At 40.1% G+C, this 15,709-nt stretch overlaps 7 protein-coding genes and 1 further gene across 7 annotated transcripts; 4 read left to right on the top strand and 4 right to left on the bottom strand.

The window, feature by feature from the left end:
* Nucleotides 1-236: 236 nt before the first annotated feature.
* On the top strand, nt 237-2,396 carry LYS4 (homoaconitate hydratase LYS4; the record flags this gene model as incomplete). Its single annotated transcript, XM_003646671.1, has 1 exon — nt 237-2,396. The coding sequence occupies one exon, from the start codon at nt 237-239 to the stop codon at nt 2,394-2,396; it is 2,160 nt and encodes a 719-aa protein (XP_003646719.1).
* Nucleotides 2,397-3,464: 1,068 nt separating this feature from the next.
* On the top strand, nt 3,465-4,442 carry HEM3 (hydroxymethylbilane synthase; the record flags this gene model as incomplete). Its single annotated transcript, XM_003646670.1, has 1 exon — nt 3,465-4,442. One exon carries the CDS (start codon nt 3,465-3,467, stop codon nt 4,440-4,442), a length of 978 nt encoding a protein of 325 aa, XP_003646718.1.
* A 289-nt stretch (nt 4,443-4,731) lies between these two features.
* Nucleotides 4,732-6,341, top strand: Ecym_5121 (the record flags this gene model as incomplete).
* Nucleotides 6,342-6,695: 354 nt separating this feature from the next.
* FMN1 (riboflavin kinase) lies at nt 6,696-7,262 on the bottom strand (the record flags this gene model as incomplete). Its single annotated transcript, XM_003646669.1, has 1 exon — nt 6,696-7,262. The coding sequence occupies one exon, from the start codon at nt 7,260-7,262 to the stop codon at nt 6,696-6,698; it is 567 nt and encodes a 188-aa protein (XP_003646717.1).
* Nucleotides 7,263-7,618: 356 nt separating this feature from the next.
* GLE1 (nucleoporin GLE1) lies at nt 7,619-9,175 on the bottom strand (the record flags this gene model as incomplete). The annotated part of the gene is made up of 1 exon (XM_003646668.1): nt 7,619-9,175. One exon carries the CDS (start codon nt 9,173-9,175, stop codon nt 7,619-7,621), a length of 1,557 nt encoding a protein of 518 aa, XP_003646716.1.
* Nucleotides 9,176-9,422: 247 nt separating this feature from the next.
* Nucleotides 9,423-10,313, top strand: MRPL7 (mitochondrial 54S ribosomal protein uL5m; the record flags this gene model as incomplete). Its single annotated transcript, XM_003646667.1, has 1 exon — nt 9,423-10,313. One exon carries the CDS (start codon nt 9,423-9,425, stop codon nt 10,311-10,313), a length of 891 nt encoding a protein of 296 aa, XP_003646715.1.
* Nucleotides 10,314-10,478: 165 nt separating this feature from the next.
* SEC26 (coatomer subunit beta) lies at nt 10,479-13,394 on the bottom strand (the record flags this gene model as incomplete). The annotated part of the gene is made up of 1 exon (XM_003646666.1): nt 10,479-13,394. One exon carries the CDS (start codon nt 13,392-13,394, stop codon nt 10,479-10,481), a length of 2,916 nt encoding a protein of 971 aa, XP_003646714.1.
* Nucleotides 13,395-13,649: 255 nt separating this feature from the next.
* On the bottom strand, nt 13,650-15,587 carry Ecym_5116 (uncharacterized protein; the record flags this gene model as incomplete). Its single annotated transcript, XM_003646665.1, has 1 exon — nt 13,650-15,587. One exon carries the CDS (start codon nt 15,585-15,587, stop codon nt 13,650-13,652), a length of 1,938 nt encoding a protein of 645 aa, XP_003646713.1.
* Between the last annotated feature and the right edge of the window lie 122 nt (nt 15,588-15,709).

Here is a 15,709-nt window from a genome sequence, read left to right as displayed (position 1 = left end):
ATTACGTAACAGGGTGCCGGTCTGGTGACCACGTGACCGTGGTCACGTGTTGCGAGTCACGTGATTATGCGGTGACTCAAAAAAGCGAAATAGCGTTTCATTTTACACCGGAATTTTACAGGCCTGACCTGGGTGGCATGGCGGAACAGATGAAAAGGATTTAGGACAACAAGGATTTGGGAATTGTAGTTTCTTTGAATACTGCAGATAGCCTAGTACTTCAGTAGCCTAGAATTATGCTTGCGTGTACACTGAGAGCAGCTCCCACAGCGAGAGCCGCGCCCGGACTGAGAGCCGGTACTGTGGGAAGCTTGCGGTACGTCTCATCGGTGGGGCAAACTCTTACGGAGAAGATCGTGCAAGCATATGCAGTTGGTGTTCCGAACGGCAAGGCAGTGAGATCTGGAGACTATGTGTCCATCCGGCCCGCTTATTGCATGTCGCATGACAATTCATGGCCTGTAGCGCTCAAGTTTATGGGCTTGGGAGCTTCCCAGATCAAGTATCCGGCGCAGATAGTGAATACGCTGGACCACGATGTGCAGAACAGGACGGAGAAAAACCTGATCAAATATAAGAATATCGAGTTGTTTGCGAAGAAGCATGGGATTGATTTCTATCCTGCTGGGCGTGGCATCGGGCATCAGATTATGATCGAGGAAGGATATGCTTTCCCACTCAGTCTAACTGTTGCGTCGGATTCCCACTCCAATACCTATGGCGGTGTTGGCGCGCTGGGGACTCCGATCGTGCGTACTGACGCCGCAGCGATTTGGTCCACGGGGCAGACATGGTGGCAGATACCACCTGTGGCTCATGTGGAGCTGAAGGGTAAACTCCCTGTAGGGGTATCAGGCAAGGATATCATCGTCGCGCTGTGCGGGGTGTTTAACAAGGACGAGGTTTTGAATCACGCGATCGAGTTTACTGGCGACTATCTGGAGTCTATCCCAGTCGACTACCGTCTTACCATTGCAAACATGACTACCGAGTGGGGGGCTCTTTCAGGGCTGTTTCCCGTTGACCGCACTTTGATTGATTGGTACTACGAACGCCTAGCTAAGGTTGGCCCCAATCATCCCAGAATCACGCGCGAGCGTTTAGATGGGTTGGCTCGCAGTGCTGCTGCGGCGGCCGCCGCTACCCAGGCCGACCCTGACGCCAGGTACGCCAAACACCTGGTTATCGACCTGTCCACTTTGACCCACTACGTCAGTGGACCTAATAGTGTTAAGATCAGCACTCCAATTACAGAGCTAGCTCGCAAGAACATTCGAGTTGATAAAGCGTACCTTGTGTCTTGCACCAACTCACGGCTGAGTGATTTGGAGGCAGCTGCTCGCGTGGTGTGTCCTACAGGCGATTTGAAAGCTGTCAGAACAGTCGCCCCACATGTCGAATTCTATATTGCTGCTGCCTCTTCTGAGGTAGAACGTGAAGCCAAGTCTTCCAATTGCTGGCAGAAGCTAATCGCAGCAGGCTGTAAGCCCTTGCCCGCAGGATGTGGTCCCTGTATTGGTCTCGGTACCGGCCTATTGGAGCCTGGCGAGGTAGGAATCTCTGCTACAAACCGTAACTTCAAGGGTCGCATGGGATCCAAGGATGCGCTTGCATACTTGGCTTCTCCAGCCGTTGTCGCTGCTTCTGCAGTGCTAGGAAGAATTGCTTCACCCGACGAAATCCTACCACCAGCCAGTAGTGGTATACCCTCTACGAACCCTGTTTCCGAGATCAGTGTCAAGGCCTCTGTTAAAGAAATAGAGCCTACAAAAACTAGTAGAGACTCCGCTGCGCAAGTCGATAATGCCGGCGCTGCAGTAGATATCCTTGAAGGATTTCCAAGCAAAATTACAGGCGAACTCGTCTTCTGCGACGCTGATAATATCAACACAGATGGAATTTATCCCGGTAAGTATACCTATCAAGACGATATATCACCGGATAAAATGGCTCAGGTTTGCATGGAGAACTATGACCCTGAGTTCGGCAACATCGCCAAACCTGGTGACATCCTCGTGAGCGGTTATAATTTCGGTTCAGGTTCCTCGCGTGAACAGGCGGCAACTTCCATCCTCGCCAAAGGTATCAATCTCGTCGTTGGTGGTTCATTCAGTAACATCTTTTCCAGAAATTCCATCAACAACGCCCTTCTCACACTTGAGCTCCCAGTCTTGATTAAATTGCTCCGTGAAAGATACTCTACTACACACAGACAAGCAACACGCAGAACGGGCTGGTTTTTAACATGGAACGTGGCTGATGCAAAGATAACCGTCACCGACGGCTCCGCCAATGGTGACATCGTTCATGAACAAAAAGTTGGCGAACTAGGCATGACCCTTCAAGAAATAATAGTCAAGGGCGGCCTTGAAGGCTGGATCAAGGCTCAAATATAAAGCAAAAGAACCAAAAAAAACAAAAAGAGTACAAAGATTATTAAAACCTATATTGTTAGAATTCATTATTTATTTATTTATTTAAACTTCCAAAAAACGATTTACTTGTTTCATTCACAATCCACGACGTTTGGTTTATTACTGTAGAATTTTATCGGTCTTTAGAAAATGGTATTTTCAAAATATATCAAACCTCCATTCTCATATACCTACCACTCATGACTGAACCGCACAAGCATATAAATAAACATAACAGGGGAAATAGCAGTACATGAATAACCTCTATGGTGCAGCTGTATCTCACACCCAAATCAACATCTTCTCATGACCACGCGTTGGAATAATCTTCTAGAGGGGATTATGGTTTCGATTACCTCTCGGTACTTTTTTGATCTACAAATTTTAAAAACATAACTGGTGCAAGCGATGTCTATATACTCTTTAAATTGAGAAATATATCAACACCAATTCCCATCACTTAAGACATGAACCCTCCCTTTAGTTCTCCATCCATTAATCGTTTATTGTGCTCTCCCTACTAAAGGCGGTGTCATATGAAATTGGTATCATAGGGGACGAAATCTGGAATTAGGATTTTTAAAAGCGGCGAAAATTTTTTTAATTTTAAGTCATATGTCTGGCAGATGAATGAGCTAGTTACGGCTGGACGTAGGCATAGCATATATTAAAAGGTAGCAAATCGGCTTGGTTTTAGCTGCAGAGAAATTCAAGAAAATAGAATTGGTTTTTGGCTTATCTCTCAACATATTGGTGTTTTCTCAGAGCCATTTTATTTTTTAGTCATTCATACTGATTTTTATCGTTTGAGTCGGCTATAGTTTTTTTATTTTGCATTGGTTATCAATTCTACCCCCAAGATTACAATTCATCCTGGTACGCAGCTGGTTCTGAATTATTGTTCTAGTGGATCCAGTCGGTGATATTGATTTTTACACTGGTTGAGCCTGCTTGCATATAATATATTCAATATATTTAATATTCAATTTTTTTTGTGAGAAGGGGTTTCATCGTATTAGGTTTTAATTATTTTGCTGTTAATCATTCCTCATGCCCGAACGTATAATTAAAGTTGCTGGTAGAAGGTCAAAATTGGCTGTAATCCAATCGGAGCAGGTGAAGGGGATGATTGAGTCAGAGTTTCCGGAATATCGATGTACAGTTTTGGCGTTGCAAACTTTGGGTGACCAAATTCAATCAAAACCGCTTTATTCCTTTGGTGGAAAGGCATTATGGACCAAGGAGTTGGAAGACTTATTATATGAAGATAAGGAGAACAGCATCGACTTGATAGTACATTCATTGAAGGATATGCCAACTCTATTGCCTGACGGGTTTGAATTAGGTGCGATAACGAAGAGAGTGGATCCTAGTGACTGTATTGTGATGGCGGTGGATAGCCCTTATAAATGTTTGGCAGACTTGCCAGAAGGGTCCGTGGTTGGTACTTCTAGTATTCGTAGATCTGCTCAGTTGAAAAGAAAATTTCCCAAATTACAATTTGAAAGTGTCAGGGGAAACATACAGACTAGGCTAAAAAAGCTCGATGATCCGGAAACCGAATTTGTTTGCATAGTGTTGGCAACTGCTGGTCTCCTAAGGTTAGGATTAGAATATAGAATTACTGAACGATTTGATTCCTCCACCATGTACCATGCAGTTGGGCAGGGGGCATTGGGTATTGAAACAAGAACAAATGATACTTTTCTTAGACCGATTTTGGACAGAATTGCTGACAGAGATAGCACCATCTGTTGCTTATCCGAACGATCCCTAATGAGAACCCTAAATGGTGGATGTTCTGTTCCTATCGGCGTGGAATCTGAATTCGATGAAGGTATTTCAACTCTCACTTTAAAAGGAATTGTGGTTTCTGTCGATGGCAGTGAAGCTGTAGAGGATTCTATTTCATTAGTAATTGAAGATGATAAAGAAGATGCTGTGAGGTGCGGCAGACTACTTGCAGAGAAACTAATTGCAAATGGTGCACAGAAGCTTTTAGACGAAATTCATTTACCATCTAGTTAAATTTTTTATGATGATGACACTTCACCACTATATTATCTTGTACATACAAATTTTAATGTAGCTCGGGTGCATTTAACAGCCCTTTGCATCCTATTTATTACAATTTATTTAAGATGAGCTTTTTGAAAAGGTACTCTAGCAGCTTTTAAAGGTTTTTCGGTTTCAACCGTTCAAATAGATGGTTTTGACAATTTTTTTATTTTAATTTTTCTTAACCTTGCCCTTAATGCTTTAGCGAAGAGAAGTACAGTGAAACATCAATACAAAAACAATTGAACTAAGAAGACTAATGCTAGATTCCTTTGATCTTTCCAATGATGAAAAACTTTCACAATTGCTGCTTAAAGTGTCTCAGTTCACAAAGACGCTGAATTATTGGGAAGAACTTTTAAATTATCTTTTACAAACTGCAAGCCCATTGAACAAATCGATAGATCCACAACTATGCGAACTTATTCGTTCCACATATAAGTCAATGTTACAGCAGTTTCCTTACCTGGAAACGTATCATATTGACTATGCGCTTTTTGAACTCAAGCTGGGTAGTACTGTTAAAATGCATAAGATCTTTCAGAACGCATTAGCTCAGTTTAACAATAGATCGCTTTTGCTATGGGTTGAATATTTGAAATTATGCAATGAAGTAGTGATGAATGACAAGGAACTTTTTAAAAATATGAAACTGCAGAGGTTTTGATAGGTTTGCATTTCTTTAGTGGAGAGTTTTGGGAGCTATATTTGGATCAGGTAAAACAAAGATGTAAATTGCCAAACAGGTACATTTGTATATTACGCAAAGTCCTTGAGATCCCACTCTATGATTATTCGAAATTTTACAGTGTTTGGCTGCAGTGTATCCAGGATATCAAGGATTTGTCCCAACTTAAGTGGTTTATACCGGAGAATGAACTTTGGAGAAAATTGAAGGTAAATATAAATGTGAAGGGAAGACGAGGTCCAGAACTTCAGGAAGCTAAGGTTCAATTAAAAAAGGTGACTAAAGAATTGTATATGGTAGTTCAATACCAAGTCATGGAAATGTACAACTTATTTGAAAGTAAGTTGTTCACCCAAAGCTACACCTCTCCCCATACACTAATTAAATTTGAGGAAATAGCTGTTTGGTGCAAGTATTTAGATTACCTTATTACCAATAGAGTTGTTGGTCTGATAAAATTGAACTTTCAGCGTGCCGTTACTATATTAGCTCACTACGATATAGTATGGCTAAAGTGGGCAGATTGGCTAATTGAGAGAGAATCTGACTATGTTTCAGCCAAAAATATACTGTTACAGGGTCTTTCCATGAGCCATACAAAGGCAAAAATATTATTTAGATTGTCGATGGTTATGATCAGAAATGGAGAATATTCTGAATTGGATAAAATTTATGACACTGTCCATGCTTCTTACTCTAACGGCCCCATGGATACTGAAATATTTATGGATTATATTTTGATAAAAATATTTTTGACAACACCTTTTCCACAAAGCAGATACAACTCACAAGAGGGTCGCTTGTCTCTTAAAAATGAGATTTTGGATCATCTTATTAAAAGACTGGAATCGGCAGATCAAAAGAACGGACAGCGGCTACTCTACTTGCTGAACCAAATGTATCAAAGAATTTCGAGGTCAGTTCTTGAAAAACATATATTTAAGACTATAATTGATTCGAATTGGTTGCAGTTTTTGGAAAGTGATTTCTTTTGGTATGAATATTGCCAGATGATCTGGCATGATCCGGCAAAGTCTTACCTTGAAAGGAGGCGTTATATTGTAAATGAGATATGGCCCCAAGCTGCCAAGTATAAAGCTGACGACGTCAAAAAAGGGCTAGAGAAGTTTGCTTCTAACTATTCTCCTGAAGACGTGGAAATTATAGATACTTTATTTTAACTTAATATATAAATTATTTTGTAGTATTTATATAGTTAAAAGACAACCAAAGCAATTCATTGGATTTGTAAAATTTATCATGTTCTCAGTCAAAGTAAGATCATTATATTTTAACCTGGCTATGCGACGCAGATAAATAAATGAATATCAATTTTGGATTATGGTTTGAAAGAGCGTCTAAGTTCCTGAATCCAGACAAAACAGTGTATATATATTATACCTTCTGTCGAGAACCAATATCTTCTAATTCCCAGTATTGACAGATTGAGACCCAAATTTCAAAATATAACATCAATGAAAAACTAAGTGTAACAGTAGAAGAATAGTCATAAAAAAAGGTGGTTTAGAAATATCTTATTCGAGAAGTTGTCTCCTTAAGCAGCTGTATCCAGGGCGTTTCAGAACTTCAGAAGTAATTTTAATATCTGTATGAATATCGTCTATCAGATTCTCTTTCGTAGTGTAATCCAACTCTGGCCTGATATAACCTAGGAGGCTAAACTTAACCTTTGCTCCATAAAAGTCATCTTCAAAAGCTCGCAATATATGTAATTCTACTGTCTTTGACTTATTCTTGAAAAAAGGATTCCATCCAACAGACATCACAACGGGTAATACCTCGGTATCATCTACTGTTAGGTTCTTGCCGTAATTGTATTCCACTAAAGTTCCATTTTTCCTTTCATGTGTCTTTGACTCAAGACTGGTTATGGCGTGTAATTTCGACCAACCAAAGTAGACTCCTGTCTCCAAAGTGTTTACTTCTGGAGGTAATTGTTCGATAGGGACGTTGGCAGTTGGAATTCCTAACTCAGAAGAGCCACGACCAAACCCACATATGATATCCACATAATCAGTTAAAATGGGAAACGGTGATACGGGCCTATCTGGAATAGGTACATCTACTGACCTGGCTTTCATAGTACTTGATGATATCCAACATTCTATGATTTAAGATATCTTTCAATATTAAAGTTTCAAAAAAGCTCTAACAATGTGCCTTCCATAAAGGATAAAAGAAAAAAATCTGTGAGGCCTTAAAAACGGAGATGGCTTACTCATTGGTTGAGACTAATATCTATGGATAATACTAAGAGAAAGATGATCGATAGAGATTGTAGTTACTTAACATCTGGTATTTATTACCAATCTATGTTCTCAGTGGATTTATGGCAGAACAATCAGACTGTGTTCATTAGTATAATTGGATGCTCGATCGACTAAAGATCAAGGGACATATATAACAAGCTATACAGGTTTAAGACGTTCGACAATAATCACGTAACCATCTCTGGGAACGTTTTTATTCGGCCAGTTTGTTTCCAATCTTCTAACAGAATGCGTAATCTTGCAGCGCCGACATATTTATGAGCTGCAACTTCAGCTGTTAGGTCAGAAGCAACCAGATTTAGTAATTTGGAACCCTGGTTTCCATAGCGTTGCAAAAATTGAGCAGCAGCAGCGTCCCACCAATACCCAAGAAGAATGAATTCCGTATTAGTCAAGTAGATAATAGGTTTATTTGCAAACCTTGCCAATATTTTCCAAGAACACGAAAGCGGCAGAGGATGCTCAGTATTAGAAATAAACTCCGGTGCTAGTGGCAACCTGGAAATCACTGCATACAAAGTCATTATACCACCCAGCCTCTCGTTGTAGCTAATATCATCTTCCCATTTACCATCTACACTTCTCTTCCATCCCATGCGTAGTCTTCCTTCCTCAGTATCAATTCCACACATGTAGCCTATGACATATGGACATTTTTTAATGAATCTAGCCATCAACAGTTCATACAAGTCTGGATATTTCACGAGAAGACTTAGTGTCAAGTTCGCAAGAGGTAATGCACTTTCCGGTTTTACCCGAACCTCAGTTTCTGCCTGTGATACAACCGCCTTAGCGACAAAGTTTAGAATCCAGTTGTATGCCAGATTATTATTCTTGATTTCATCTATTAACCTGATTAATTCTTTTCGAATTTGTTGCAGCTGAGATAGGCTATTTGTTAATTGGCCAAATTTGGGATTGATCTTCCTCTTTTGCGTTCCAAGTAGCTTCTCCAATTCACGATCCTTCTTAACAGGATTTACAATGTCCCGTTTTATATCTCGTATCTTTTGCATAACGTTCAAAAATTCGACTTCAATGGATTCAAAATTAGTAACGCCATGCTTCTTCTTCTTCTCCTCTTGTGCACGAGTCTTCCTCAATGCCTCTTGGTGTTCCTGCTCCATTCTCAGCTGTTCCTTTTGCTTCTTATCGGCCTCCTCTTTCAATCTCCGTTTCCTCTCAGATTCTTCAGCTAAAACCTTTTTCCTTTCTGCCTCCTTCAAACGTTGCTCCTCCTCTCGTTTCTTTCGTTCCTCTGCTGCACGTCTCAACTGCTCTTCCTCTTGCCTCGCAAGTTTTATTTCAGCCATCTTCTTTGTTTTTAACACATTTTGTACATGAGCAGTATTAGCTCTTTCTAGTTCAGCCATCTTATCTTTGAGCATCATCATCAATTGCGTTGCATTTGGCTTAGAGAGCTGCTTATTCTCATCAACCAAATCATCATTTATCACAGGTATGGAGACCCTTCGATGAGCCCTTGTATTACGAAAAGACCCTAAAGGTATCCTCAATTGCTCAAACTTTGGAATCTTATCAGAAATATGCAAATCTTCTAGGTGTCTTTGCAAGCTGGCATCCAATTCCACAGGTTCGTCTACATCGTTTGGCCTTCGGTTACCAAGTTTCATTTGCAACACATCCGCACCATGCCCAATGTACGTCTGTTTAACTTCTGCTTCATCAATAGCATCAAGAAGTTCATCAATAGCAAATCTCATTACCTTAAGAGCCAGCTAGCGCTAAATATATAGTTCTATGTAGCTCTTCTGGTTACTATCTATCATAGTTACTTACTGTCTTCTATATGCATTTTCATAAACGTTTAGAATGATATAACAAAAATCAACAATCATTATATACGGAATTGGAGCAGAAAATTTTTTGTATGAGAATGCTCTATGATAAGTCCATCGAGAAGACAACTTCTGGTTTTAAAGTAAGTTAATTAAGTTGCGAAGTCCAGCAATGAGTTGTTTTTCTTGTCGTGCGTTTAGCACCTCAAATCAGGTAAATAAGTCTGCATGTTCTTTGATTAAACCAGTCCATCATCTGGTTAAGATTGACAAATCTAAGTTGTCGCCAAGGTTCCCTGAGTTAAAATATGCTAAAAATGATATCAGATCTCCTGGGTTTAAACCTGTAGCAACGCATCAAGATCGTATCCGGGACCATTATTTTAATACATTACAAAGTGATCTGCTATTGATCAATTATTCACATGACATGAAGACCAAAGTTGGTGTAAAGCAAAGAGAATGGGATGGCTCTTCCCCATACCATATTAATAGAGGACCCAAGAAGCCGAAGGGCTCAGTATCTCAACTACCAGATATAAAACCCATTAAGTGGGATAATATCCCCGATATTAAATCGGTGGTGCTCAATTGTTATGTTTCAGCCGCGAAAGACAACCAGTTGTTGCCCATAACCGCAGCGTTGCAACTTCAACAAATTACTGGTTGCAAGCCTAAGCCTTTGTATGCAAAGGTTGATGTTCCTGCTTGGAAGGTCAGAAAGGGTACGCATATGGGCGCAATGGTAGAGTTAAAAGGGCGTCCTATGTCACAATTTCTATCGACATTGACAGAGATCGTACTACCAAGAATTAGAGAATACGCTGGTATTTCGAACCGATCGGGGAATCGGTTCGGTGACATTTCATTTGGATTGAGCAGTAGTGATGTAAGATATTTTCCAGAGCTTGATTCCAATCAGGATTTATGGCCTGTCACTTTTGGTATGAATATTAACATCAACACCACTGCCCAAACTGACGTTCAATCCAGGACCCTAATCAGCGGGTTAGGCTTCCCCTTTCATGGTACAGAAAGGGAAGCTCAAAAGATAAAAAAATAAAAGCAGTCTTTGGAGTACTTAACTCTGATATCTGTAAATAGTCATGTTATAATAAGATACTAAACGTAAGGATTGGATCAAGATATTTATTATCATATTCCCGGTTGTTGGGGGGAAAAATTATTTATAAACACTTCTAACTTATATTATACATCACTAAAGACCTCATACATTCTGTAATTTGATGGTATTGGCAACCCTTCCCATTTGAGCCACACTGTCACCATGAGTAAGTGCCAAACCTTGCGTTTTCGAACGAATACGAACCTCACCTATAATGTTACCAGTGTTAGGATCCATTTCAATGCATAGATTGGCTAATGCATCTTCGCCAAACGTTGACTTTGAGTATAGATTACAGCTTAGGAAACGACCATCCCTGTCAGTATATGCCTCCTCAGGTGTTAAAACCCTCATATGAGTAACTTCGATCAGCTTTTGCAAATAATCCTGCAACGTTGGTAATTTAGATTTCACAACTAGCTTATTCTCCCATTCGAATGCATTCCACATTTTACGGAATGAAGCCTCATCACACACAGCAGGCTTTATGTAATCCATGGTATCAACATGAACATCATTCAAAATAACATAGCGAGAGTCTTCGCCATGTGCTCCATCATAAATAATATTTCCAAAAATAACGCCAGTATCAGCACTAGAAACCTTTACAGTGATCGATATTTTGTGGAAACCATGAGGTATAACGTTGGTACTTGGTGGATTACCAATGATTTTTAAGTCGCCTAATGTTGCGAATTGAACATGTAAATTCTTTAAAGTTTCTTTTGTTTGGTTGACCAAGAGGACATCCAAAACAACATCAAATTGATGGTTTGTGATATAGCACTCAGCATAAACAGGATCACTAAAACCAGTCAACGGAATGATTTTCTTCAATTTAGAAGTTATCGAATTTGCTTCCTGTTTGGCAACAAACGATCCGCTCTTACAAGCTAAGTGCAAATCTTCCTCAACAGTATCTGTTGGTGTATGACGGATATCAATAGAAGCAAGCTGTCTGAATGTAATTACCTTGTCAATTGGTTCAGCAGACTTAGCAACAATACTTGCATTTCTTCGGTCTACTTTGCGTTGGTTAATAGATAATCTGGATTTATATGATGATTTGGTTGCCTCCAAAAATGCCATTTCCAATAACTCCTTCTTCTTTTCGTCGTTCATACCATCACGATCCATTAACATAGAAATGGCAATAATGATTCTTTCCTGAGAGTCTTCATCAATCTTTTTTTCAACCAAAGTACTTTGGCCAACCCTCAAAATACTAACTAAGATCAACAAACCCTCTGCATTCAATGCATGTATAACGGATTGATTGGTTGACACATTTTTAAAACGCAGGACCAGTTTGACAATAGTATTGGACAAAACAGAGGCTGTGTAAAAGTAACCGTTTAGGATAAAGCGGCGTAAAGGTGGGCGTAAGTTCTTTTCTTCTTTTGACAACGAACGATTTTTGACATCAACAGTTAACGCCGATTCAGTAACATAGGTGCCATCTGGAAGCACAGCTGGACCTCTAGCAGCTTGTGAAGCATCTGAAACCTCTTCCTCTTCGATTCCCTCATTTAAATTCTTTAATTCTGATTGCAAAATTGGAAGCTCACCAATACTATCTCTAATATGCTTCCATGAATTCTGAATATCAGACGCACTTTCTGAGTATTCTCCCAAGATCCATAAAGCACTTCTGTAGGCCTTAGCAGAATTGACAAATGGAAGAGCACTGATTAATTCCTGTAGAATCTCTTCCCTCAATTGTGGGTATTTTTCAATGACATCTTTCGTGAAAGAAATAACACCACTGGCACCCTCAGAGTTCAATTCTCCGATGAATTCCAATAACAAGGAAACAACGTTAGCAGACACTTCAACAAATCTTATAGCAACTTTATGAATAGTCTTAGTCAACAACTGTCTATACTCCTGCGATTTATCATTGTTATTATCTACAGTCGATTGTAATTCCTTCTTCAACAACTTGACAACATCATCAACATTCCTAGAAGTAACCAGCCCTAGAGAAATATCCAAAGCCTTAGCACAAACATCCAAATCTTGGCTAGTTAAAACACGTAAAATGTCTAAAGTCAGATCCTCTAAGAAAGTTGGATTTCTGGATTGGATTTCCTCGATTCTGTTCAAAACAATCAACTTGATATTGTTATCAGATTCCTTCACTGCTAAATCAATTAGTCGAGTGGAAACGTAGAGCAGCGTGGATGGATTGTTACTTAACATAGTTAATGCAGTAGCCGCCTCGTAAACAACCTCATTTGAAGTGGCCGTGGATAACAAATCTTGCAACAAATCAACATACTGCATCTTCAAAGATGGTGTTTTGACAGCATCTCTTCTAATAAATTCGATGAATGCATCCTGCAGTAAAGCATCCAACCCTTCAAGTCCGATTATATTATCCTGCAAGTAACTGAGAGCAGATTCACGATCCAAATCAGCCAACGCTATAAATGCGTTTCTTTTACAAATGGGATCGGTCTCGGCAACTAAAAACGAATTGATAATCTCTGTTGCATCAGGAATCAAGTGATCACTCACTTTATAAATGGCATAAACCGCTAAGATAGCATATTTACGAACGTATGCATGACGGTACTCCAAACAAGAGCGCACCGATGGAACCATTTGTTCCAACAGCTCTGCTTCCTTCAATTTAGTGAGAAATCTTAGTGTATTGCCCCTAATATACTCATTAGGATGCTGTAAGTCATGCTGAATTGCGTTACAAACCAGAATCATTTCCTGTCTCAATTTACCTTCGGAATCTAGCTTTGGCACGATTTCCCAATAAAAGTATAGCAACTTCTTTAACCTTTTGTCTTTCGATGGCATTACAAACCTAATTATATGCATCAGTAGCTCAAATAATGGGTTCCCATCCAACATTGTGACCAATATCCTCTTCATTGTCTCGATCTTGTCACTATCAGAACCCTTTTCTAATGCCTTTTGGAAATCTGACACTGAATAACTGACATTTTGAGGATTTGTGTCATACACTAACGTATAAGCCGGCTGATACAACGGTACAGTCATATTTGAGTATGCAACTGGCAATACTGAGCACGATAATATCTATTATGTATACGCCTTATAATGTTTCTGTCTATATGGGTGTCTTGAACCTGCGCTTAAATCTTCAACCTTTTTTGACGCCACCTTGTCTAAAAAATGTCCGGGTAACAAGTTAGTTCATAGTGATAAGCTACGGTTTCGTTTTACGTCAGCAGAATATTACCCCACAATCCCTCCCATATTCGAATATTGTCCATGATTTCATGTATACATTACTTATTCTGAGTCTAAATCAGGGTTTGTAACTTTCAAACCAGATGCCACTTGATAGTAGCTGTAATCAGCGGAGTCAGGTCGGGGTCGGTGGGGTTTCTTGCTTGTAGACACATCCAGATTGGAAGTAGAATGAACGACTGTGGGCAGAGAAGAATTGGTGTGTGTTGAATGATCAGCAGTATCATAACCTTCTTCGGCGTTGCTGTCACTTAGAAAACGGCATACATTTTTTGTGAAATAACTTGTAACTGTGTCTGTCCTTTTCAAACTTGTAGTTGCCCTGTGCAGGTAGTCGTCTTTACGTTCTTTTAAGGGAGCCATTACGTCATCACTATCATAAGCTTCATCACCTGGAATATCGTACGGAAGAGGCTGGTCTTCGTTCGATATTGATTCTTTCCCCAGCAGCTCTTGGAATTCTCGCGTGTGATCCACTCTACTGAGTAATATGTCGTCGTCTTCGTTGGCTGTCTCTAAACTTAATAACTTTTGTTTTGCCTTCCCGTGTTTGATACCAATTTGTTTTGAGCTGGTTCTGATTCTCACTTTTATATTTTGTGGCTGTTCCAGGTTATTCTTAGTCTTTAAAGCTATAGGTAGAATAGCTGGTGGCTGTAGAGAGTTTGAAGTTGGAAAGTACTTTAGTCTTAACTCCTCCACATAGCTTGAAACCAACCTTACGTTTTTGTCCAAATGCCTATCAGTCGAGGCCATACGGCTTCGCTGCGGCATTCTCCCAGTCAGAGTGTGTGTCAGATGATGATCTTCTTCTAAATCCCGCAGCCCATTCCCGTATTCAGCCAGTGACTGAGTTGGTGTCATGGATTGCCCGAAGGACGACGAATATCTGCTTCGATCATCAAACTCCGAGTTAGAATCACGTAAAGCTGGCTCACTTACATGAGCTGAACTTTCTTCTTCTTCGGTTGTAGTGTCCTGTAAATAAAAGCTGGGTTTGTCTTCATTTACAACTCTGAATTGCCGTGGTGATGGACTATCTTCAAGATGCAACCCTCCATGTTTTATCTTTGAATTATCACTTGTATTTAACTGCGTCAACAGCGGAATGGAACCCGTACCACTATCGTACGTGAGATACGGAACTTCATTAATAGAAATACCTGACGTTACAAATGAGAACCGATCATTGGGACTCTCCATCTCATCTTCTGCATCCGTTGTGGAGTTCCCTTGCAATCGACATGGGCTACCTTGACTACCACTTCTAAAAAAGTTCACTGGACTCTTATTAGAAATACCCAAGGGAGTCACAGCTGCCAGCGAAGCATCTGCAATACTACTACGGGTGCTCTCAGTCATGTTAGGAGTCAGCGGTGAGCCATTTTCCAACGCATCCGTCGCATTATTTGTTACTGCCGACTCCTTAATAGCATTTTCCTTTGCTGCATTGATGTACATATCTAAATGATCCACTAGCTCATCCACTTCTGAACGATGTCTCCTGCCCTTCCTCGTGGGCTCCGATACATACAATTTCTTCCGTGGAACTTCCACCGTCTTGGTCGTTTCCTCTTGGTGAAACGATCGATATTTGTGCGCTGCTTCATCACCCTCAGGAATCTTCGAACCAAAAACTAAATACATAGAAAGTTGTCTGGGTCTTGGATGAGGGAATTTACTCGATATTAAAAAGGGAAGAGTATTCGAATAAAAGTCTTTGCTAACTTCGGACTCGCTGTTAGTAGACCGAACGCCAGAGGACTCTCCCTCAATCTGTTGTTGACCTGTCAGATGCCGGGCATTTAGCAATCTTGGATCGTCAATACTGCTGAAAGGTCTTGGTTTGCGCGGGGGAGACACCATTATTTGACCGTTTACTTGTTTAGGGAAATTACCTGTGAACACCGGGTTACTAGAAGATTTCTTGTGGTTCGAGCCAAGCATGAAGTCTGGCTTCTTCTTGTATTCATTATTCATTAGCAAATTATGACTTTCACTTTATCAATCAGCCTTATCATGTGTCTTATCTATTCAACACTGACGCTAAATCCAATTCCTGTTGTGGCAGTCTTTGTAGGTCAGCTACTGAACGTTTTATT

The sequence above is a fragment of the Eremothecium cymbalariae genome, chromosome 5 (genome assembly GCF_000235365.1).
Source record: "Eremothecium cymbalariae DBVPG#7215 chromosome 5, complete sequence".
Classification (NCBI taxonomy): domain Eukaryota; kingdom Fungi; phylum Ascomycota; class Saccharomycetes; order Saccharomycetales; family Saccharomycetaceae; genus Eremothecium; species Eremothecium cymbalariae.
The sequence above is the reverse complement of the archived record's forward strand: the minus strand, read 5'-3'. Positions and strand labels throughout refer to the sequence as shown.